The sequence below is a fragment of the Microtus ochrogaster genome, chromosome 7 (genome assembly GCF_000317375.1).
Source record: "Microtus ochrogaster isolate Prairie Vole_2 chromosome 7, MicOch1.0, whole genome shotgun sequence".
NCBI classification, from domain to species: Eukaryota; Metazoa; Chordata; class Mammalia; order Rodentia; family Cricetidae; genus Microtus; species Microtus ochrogaster.
The window spans coordinates 29,773,325-29,781,810 of NC_022014.1; the positions used below are offsets into that span (position 1 = coordinate 29,773,325).

Consider the following 8,486-nt stretch of genomic DNA (forward strand, 5'->3'; position numbering starts at 1 on the left):
AAAAAAAAAAAAAAAAAAAAAAAAAAAGACAGGATTGTCTGTGTAGCCCTGGCTGTTCTGGAACTTGATCTTGGCCTTGAACTCACGGATCCTCGGAGTGCAGGGATTAAGGGTGTGTGCCACCTCACAAACAATTCCAGTCTACTTTTACTTCCAATACTAAAGATCAATCTCAGGGGCTGGAGAGATGGCTCAGAGGTTAAGAGCATTGCCTGCTCTTCCAAAGGTCCTGAGTTCAATTCCCAACCAACCACATGGTGGCTCACAACCATCTGTAATGGGGTTTGGTGTCCTCTTCTGGCCTGCAGGCATACACACAGACAGAATATTGTATACATAATAAAAATACTAAATACATACTAAAAACAAAATAAAAAGATCAATCTCAGAAAGATCATAGACAATCCTCCTCTTGTCTTGGACACAATCTCTTTTAAGACTGATGGCAGCATTGCCTAGGAACACACCACCTCCCAACTCCCAGTCTACACACATTCTTTAACTTTTAGTTATGTGCATGGGTGCTTGTCCTGCATCTGTCTATGCACCGAGACCCTCAGAAGCCATAAGAAGATGCCAGATCCCCTGAAACTGGAGTTACAGACAGTTGTGAGATGCCGTGTAGGTGCTGAAAATCAAATCCAAGTCATCTGGAAAAGCAGCCAGCACTCTGAGCCACTAAGCCATTCTCCAGCCTCTATATTCACTCTCCGCCTCCCACTCTGTTTCTTTTCTTTCTTTCTTTCTTTTTTTTTTTTTTTTTTTTTTTTTTTTTTTTTTTTTTTTTTTGAATTTTCGAGACAGAGTTTCTCCGTAGCTTTTTTTTTTGGTTCTGGTCCTGGAACTAGCTTTTGTAGACCAGACTGGCCTCGAACTCAGAGATCCGCCTGCCTCTGCCTACCGAGTGCTGGGATTAAAGGTGTGCGACACCACTGCCCGGGCCCCCCCCCCCCCGGCTCTGTTTCTGGGACAACATCTCACCACTTAAGACCCCAACTCCTTACATAGACCAGACTGGCCTCAAACTCACAGAGATCTGCCTGCCTCTGCCTTCCAAGCACTGGGATTAAACATGTACACCACCTACCATGCCTGGCTCGTATTCACTTTTAGTAATAAAGACCAGTCTCAAAAATTATACACAATCTAGTAGAATTTTTCTTCACAGAGGAAACAGCTTTTTCATTTGCACTTGGAGCTACCTACAAAAGCTTCTATGAAATACCACATTCCCGTGTTCATCTATCAATTACATGCCACATTAAGCAAAGGTCCTCCACATTTTCTTCTTCCTTGTAGTTTCTTATGTTTGTTTCCTTTGATCGCTAAAGCTTCTCCTTAACTGTGAGGATATTTGCTCACTGGGTGAAACGGTGACAACATTTAGGAGTAACGGCAGGAAGCAAAGGTCATCTTCAGCTACACCTTCAAGACCAGCATGGCTTTATGGGGGGGGGGGGGGTGGCGGGACACGCAGGGGAAGGTGAAATTCCAGAAGAGGCAGCCTGAAATAGAACCTTCCTTTCCTGGCGACATCATCCCTCTATAAGCCAGACCACACGGAAATGCGCAGACTGTTCCTTAGCCAGCACAGAAGCAAGCGTGGCCCAAAGAACCAGAGGTGATGCACGACACTTACTTGTCACTCAGCAGGTGGGTCAGCGAGGACTCGGGCAGTGCTCTGGAGATCTCCTGCATATTAGGTATGTCATGAGAGCTCCCAAGTTCCAGGGTCCACTCATCCTGGACAGTGAGGCAGGACTGTATGCCAGCCAGCTCCAGAGGACGCAGAGACGTGCCAGATGGACCCTCTGTCTCAAACAATGTTGCTGTCTGCTAGGAAACATGAAAATAATTGCCTCTGCATGTGCCTAGGCCGGAAGAAAGCTCCCCAAGTCCTCCAATCTTGACCCATCCTGGAGCCTGGGGAAGGAAGGGATCCCAACAGTGATTCTGCCCCTCTAAATTCACTCTCTTCCAGGAAACAGCATGCCTGCTCCAGACTCCAGCCCAACCAGCTTGCATGGAAGAGGGGAGAAAGCACTCACTGGGGGGCCAGGAGCCACGAGGCGGTAGACTTGGTTTGGGTACAAGAACGGAAACCATCTAACTGAGGAGCCAAGGAAGATGAGGGAGACCTGTGAGGAAGGATAACACAGCATTGAACCCCCAGTGTGGAGCCTACGGCATGCGAGCTCAGGCCCTGGTACCTGGAGTCCCAGCTTACCTTCTGATCCTTGTTCTCGACTCCAAGAGACTGCGGTGGGCCCCATCCAGACCGCTCCTTCCTCTGTGTGCCACAAAGCCAAGTTCCCGACGCACAGAAGCTCAGGGCAGGCTTTGGAGGCTGTGAGCCGGCTCCCGGAAGGACACAAAAATTACGTTTCATGAGGGCCTCCTTGTGGGACAGCAAGAATAGTCGGCTCTGTCCCCCATGGGGTCCCTCTGGGCAGGAGGGATCTGTCTGAGGTGGCTCTGAATCAGAGGTGGGTCTGGGTACAGGCAGGATCAGGGCGTCAGACAAGAAGAACTGGATATAAACTCTGTGGGAAGAGACAGACCTTTTGTGGAGCAGGGACTGAGTGATTTGGACCCCAAGTCCCCACATACCAAGTTTTTCCTTCTCCTCAGACCCAGGAGGACCAGCACCACTTGAGGGCTGACCTGGCATGCTTCTTTTGGATGAAGTCTGGTGTGTCCAGCTCCTTCCAGGAAGGGAAGCTGCTCCTGACTTCTCTCTCTACCACCAGCTGGAACTTCTCTACCCGCACCAGACAGCCTAGATGAAGAAAGTTTTCTGTCTCAGCAAGAAAAGAACTACGGGGAAAGCAGTGAGACAGAGAAGCCGACATGTCTGTCTGTGCTCTGTGTCCATCACAGCCCGAGCCAATGCCCTCTTCTGAAGTGAAGTCCACACCCAATCATCTCAGCCCAGCCCCTAACAGAAACCATTCCACAGGCATGTATAATCCTGCCCCTGACTCCATGGGCTAAAAAAAGGCCTTTGTTACTCTTCCCCCAAACCTCTAACAAGCCTTTTTCTGAATCTAACAAGTTTTCCCCTCTTTAGAGTTTCCCTTTTTTGTTTGTTTGGTTTTTTTGAGACAGTTTCTATTATATAGCTCTGGTTGTCCAGGAACTTGCTGTGTAGATCAAGCTGACTTCGAACTCAGAGATCCATCTGCCTCTGCTGGGATTAAAGGTGTGTGCTACCAGGCCAAGCTCCCCTTTATGAAACCCAACAAGTCAAATAAGACCAGTGTTCTTCCAAATTATGAATGTAGGAAACAGGAAGGTGAATGTTTAGTGGCCGTGTAAGAAAGAAGGATGCTGGGAGTTGTAGCTTCGGCTCCTTGGCTCTCCCATCAATCCCAGGCTCTCAAACTTCCCCAGGCGATGACCAACATCAGTAACAAACCTCAACAGACGCCTCCTCCTGGCTCCCTGTCCCCAAGAAGTCCCCACCACCACCACCTTTTCATCTCTCAATTTCACACCTATGAGCTTTGGGTCAGTGAGGGGCTGTGAAGTCTCAGTCAAGGGCATGCAGGGCAATGAAGCTTTTAGGTCCCGAAGCTGCAGACAACCCTTCTTAGATGAAGCCACCAGCACCCCAAGAAGAACCTGCAGGAGAAGAGGGCTGAGCTATTAAATAGTTATTAAAGAAATAGAGGGGGCTGGGTACAAGTCCAGAAGGGCTATTCTGCTGTGGGAGCTCTTTCTGTTCCTTCAGCCAGGAGCCTTTAAGATACCAGCCCACTTGGGCATGGTCTCTTATACTATAAATGCAGCTGTAAAGCACATGCTCTCTCTTGCTTCAGGCTGCTAGACTTTGTTCCTGTTCTCCGTTGGAGCAGTGGACTGTTATCTAGGACAGAGATCTGTAAGTTTCCCCTAAATAAATAGCCCTTTATTATTCATAATTCTGAACTAGTGTGGGATTATTTTGTGACTTCTGCTTTCACTGCTCCAAGTTTGAGGTTGTCCATATTATGAGTTCCAGGCCAGTCAGGGTTCACAGTGAGATCCTGTCTTAAGATAAAAATAAAATAATTCCACTGAGCATCTACCATGTGTCATGTGCTGTTTTAAAAGTTAGTGGTAGGGCTGGAGAGATGGCTCAGTGGTTAAGAGCACCGCCTGCTCTTCCAAAGGTCCTGAGTTCAATTCCCAGCAACCACATGGTGGCTCACACCCATCTGTAATGAGATCTGGTGCCCTCTTCTGGCCTGAAGGCATACAGTATTCAGACAGAATACTGAGAATACTGTATACATAATAAAGAAATAAATCTTAAAAAAAAAAAAAAAGTTAGTGGTAACAAAGACAAGCACTCCTCATGTTGGAGTAAGAACTAAGTTGCACAGTTGAGCGTGGAGGTATATGCTAACAGTCCCAGTAATCAGGAAGCTGAGGCAGGAAGAGCTCTGGGAGTTTAAGGCTAGCCTGGGAAAAGAAAGCAGTAACAAAACTCACCAGAATTCTATATTTCAAGCGATAGTTTTGGGGGTTGTTTTATTACACGTATTGGGGGTGTCATTTAATTTCTGTGGAGGTCAGAGGGAAACTTGAGGGAGTCAGTTCTCTTTCACCGTGTAGATTCTGGGGATCACACTCAGGTCCGCTCTTGACACCAAGAGCCTTTACCCTAGACATCTCACTGACTCTGCTTTTGTTTTTGAAGCAGGGTCTCACTGTTTAACTCTGGCTAGTCTGAAACTGTGTGAGCTGTGTGACCTGAAATGGAGGGTGTTTGTGTTTGCTGTCTCATTATGTAGTCTAGGCTGGCCTAACTCATCCGCTTATCTCTCCCTTTCTAAGTACTAGGATTAAAGGCGGGCAGCACCACACCTAACCCAAGCTACGATTGGTTCTATTCTTCCCGGCTGCAGTAAAAGGGACGAACTGGTAAGGGCAAGAACAGACACTGCAGTCTAGTTAGAAAGCCAGCTCAGTCAATGACAAAACCCAAACAACAAAAACCAGTGACCTGAACAAGGGAGTGGCAATGAACCTTCTAGAATTCCCTTACCTGCGCTGGCTGGAACACAGAGGATGGCAGGCAGAGCCAGGACCAGGCTAGGTGGCGATTCAGTTGGCAGCTGGTTAGGTGGGCAGCTTCTGAGAGAGGCAGAAGGGCCTTTGGGTCAAAGGTAGCCCAAGCCCTATGCTGCCCTTCCTTTCCCAGGGCGAATAAAGTCGGGAAAGAGTAGGGAGTCCGCAGCTGGGCATACTGTAGGGAGAAAGTAATAATGAGATCGTGTCCCCTGTACGGTGTCCTCCAGTGTTAGTGCTGTCGCCCATCTTTCCCCCACATTCTCCTACTTTCTGATGGGGACAGTTATGTGGCTCTTCCAGGATCTCGCTGTGCGCATGCCGAATGGGGCCGCCAGGTGGAATCAGAGCATCCCAGGAGGGAGCCAGGAGCTGCAGGGCCAAGCTGGGGTTCCCAGGAGAGGAGTGCTTCAGGAACTGCTGGTATCTCAACACATAGGGACATAGCCTGGCCAGGGAGAGGAGGGCAGTCATCTCCCTAAGATCGTCCCTTCCAGGATCCTCCCGCCCCCCCCTCTCCACCCATCTCCATCCTCCTCACTTGCTGGCCAGCTCCTTCAGTGCCTTCATAGCCCATAAGTATAAGGGAAGTCCTAACTGATATTCCCACACGAGTTGCTCATACAAGGAGGCACCATAAACTTCGAAAGATGGCAAAGTCTCTGGTTTAAGACAGGAGAAGTGTTGAAGAAGAACGGTGCCATGGAGACAAAGTGCTAGAATGGGTCTTGTTTCTTCACCCACTGCTTGGAGGAGATGAACATCTCGGAGCTGCAGAACAGGAAAGCAGAGGCAAGCTGTGTGGTACACACCTGTGAACCCTAGTGCTTGCGGGGCAGAAGCAAGAGACTGGAAGATAAAAGGCCATCTTTGGCTACACAGAAGCTCGAGGCCAGCCTGAGTTACCAAGACCTAAATAAAGGGCATAATCCCAGCACTTAGGAGGCAGAAGACGGGAGGTCTGAGTTCAAGGCCAGCCTACAGAGTGAGTTTCAGGACAGACAGGACTACACAGAGAAACCCTGTCTCAAAAAACAAAACAAAAAGAACACATGTAATTCTAGTGTTCCAGAGCAGAGGCAGGCAGATCTCTGTGAGGTTCAGGCCAGCTTGTTTTACACAGTTAAGTTTCAGATCAGCCAGCAACAGGAGACCTGGACTCAAAAAAACAAAAACAAAAACAAAAAAACAACTACCCAAGAGCTGGAGAGATGGCTCAGCAGTTAAAAGAAAGTACTATTCTTGCAAAAAGCAAGTTCAGTTCCTAGTACCCACTACGGGTGACTCAAAACCACCTAAACTTCCACTCCAGGGGATTTGATGACTTTCTCTGGCCTCTGCAGGAGACTGTATTCATGTACAAATACTAACCCTATCCCCACATATACACACAATTAGCCGGGCGGTGGTGGCGCACGCCTTTAATCCCAGCACTTGGGAGGCAGAGGCAGGCGGATCTCTGTGAGTTCGAGACCAGCGTGGTCTACAAGAGCTAGTTCCAGGACAGGCTCCAAAACCACAGAGAAACCCTGTCTCAAAAAAAAAAAAAAAAAAAAAAAAAAAAAAAAAAAAAAAAAAAAAAAAAAAAAAAAAAAAAAAAAAACAAAAAGTGAATCTTTTTTTTAAATTTTTTTTTTTTTATTATGGATACAATATTCTGTTTGTGTGTATGCCTGCAGGCCAGAAGAGGGCACCAGACCCCTCTACAGATGGTTGTGAGCCACCATGTGGTTGCTGGGAATTGAACTCAGGACCTTTGGAAGAGCAGGCAATGCTCTCAACCTCTGAGCCATCTCTCCAGCCCCTAAAAGTGAATCTTTATGCAAACAAGCAAAAAACTAAGCCAAGAAGAGCAGAGGTAAGAACCCAACTTACTCTCATGCGGAAGCTGCTACTGTTTCCATGCCGTAGGTTCCAAGAGAAGCTCACGTCCCCCTACGTTGCCTATCTCACTATAAATCTCATCTCTCTGAGGTCACCCATCATGTCCCACGAACTGAGGGTCTCTGAGCTATTTGACATACCTCCAGACGGACCCCTGGTCGAATCACCCGCCTGAGGCCATGGATCTGCTGGTATGCGAGGCAGAGAATCAGCTGCCCATCTAGAATGTAGAGCCTGGCAGACTCATTCAGCACACGGGTGACTGTTCCCTGTCCAGGAGACAGAAGTTCAGTTGGCCACTGTTTCCTTCTTTGGAGGCTCACACTTCCTATGCCACAATCTCTAGGATCAGTTCCTTTCACTCACCGAATAATGTAAGACTTTGGAATTGCGGACATGACCGTCCTGTGCCCTGCTGTCTCTGGAGCTGGTGGGCTGGGGCAGCGGTGTAAGGTCAGCTCCCAAGAACGGTACATCCAGCTCCAGCTCTAGCACAGAATCTGGTCTCAGTGGTATCAGATCCGAAGATGGAATGGTTGTCCAAATACAGTGACGGTAACCTCGGGTCCTGGTAACTCGCAATTTTGTCAGCACATAGGCCCTATCAGGCCGAAGGACTCTGTGCCACCCCATCTGGGCAGGAATCTGGCTTGGACAGAGGGAGGCAACATTACACATGAGATGTCCTGCCCCCAATGCTGCTCTTATGCCAAAGGCCCTTCCCAGCACAGTTTGACCCCAAAGATCTTGAGTCTCTTCTCCCCTTTCCACCCTTTGCTTGCTTGTTTGGCTGTTGCTGTTGTTTTGTTTCAGATAAGGTCTCCAACAGCCCAGGCTGGCTTCATACTCACTGTGTAACCAAGACTAGTGTTGAACTCTCAATATTTCAAGCCACTGAACCTTAAAGACTTCTCTCTCCATGCGAACAGGAAATGCCACACATTTCTCGACCTTCTCACAAAGATTCAAACCATCCCTAAAATTTCCTTCAAAATTGATAAACATTCCATCAAGAAAATTATGTTCTTTTCGATATATCCTCTCTCATCCAGAGCATACAAGCCAAATACTGATCTCACTGATGAGCTGAGTGTCTGTGACTCCAGTGTTGAGAGAGACGCTAAATAACAAGTTACTCTTTCCTCTTTAACATGCTTCAAATCACACGGAAGACAAAAACCTAAGCAGTAATAGAGTCACACATGATCATGCACCAAAAAAACACATACTTAAAAAAATCTTGTTTATTTTTTTCCTTTATCATCCTGGGGAATCAAACCCAGGAATTCGTGCATGTGAGGCTGGTATTCTACCGCTGAGCTGCAAGTCCAGTCCTTGTAATGTGGAAAGGGGAGATGAGACCTTCTGAACAAGGGTGGAACTGGAGGTCCTGAGAGGTACACAAGCCCATCTCACCTTCCTTTATCCAGACTTTTAAAAAACTATTGTCAATAGAGGCAGGTGGATCTCTGTGAGTTCGAGACCAGCCTGGTCTACAGAGCTAGTTCCAGGACAGGCTCCAAAGCCACAGAGAAACCCTGTCTCGA

The 8,486-nt window shown here is 47.8% G+C and overlaps 1 protein-coding gene across 1 annotated transcript in view; it reads right to left on the reverse strand.

Moving 5' to 3' along the window:
- Positions 1-7,645, reverse strand: part of LOC101980040 (CST telomere replication complex component 1) — a 13,355-nt gene extending 5,710 nt beyond the window's left edge. The window contains exons 1-10 of the mRNA XM_026780096.1: positions 7,306-7,645; positions 7,080-7,208; positions 5,597-5,826; positions 5,326-5,503; positions 5,033-5,233; positions 3,498-3,624; positions 2,665-2,779; positions 2,228-2,543; positions 2,049-2,138; positions 1,640-1,836 (exon numbers count right to left, since the gene is read on the reverse strand). Of these exons, the coding sequence (XP_026635897.1) occupies positions 1,640-1,836; positions 2,049-2,138; positions 2,228-2,543; positions 2,665-2,779; positions 3,498-3,624; positions 5,033-5,233; positions 5,326-5,503; positions 5,597-5,826; positions 7,080-7,208; positions 7,306-7,617 (1,895 nt within the window). The 5' untranslated portion in view covers positions 7,618-7,645. The remainder of the gene's footprint in view (positions 1-1,639; positions 1,837-2,048; positions 2,139-2,227; positions 2,544-2,664; positions 2,780-3,497; positions 3,625-5,032; positions 5,234-5,325; positions 5,504-5,596; positions 5,827-7,079; positions 7,209-7,305) is intronic.
- Positions 7,646-8,486: the final 841 nt, after the last annotated feature.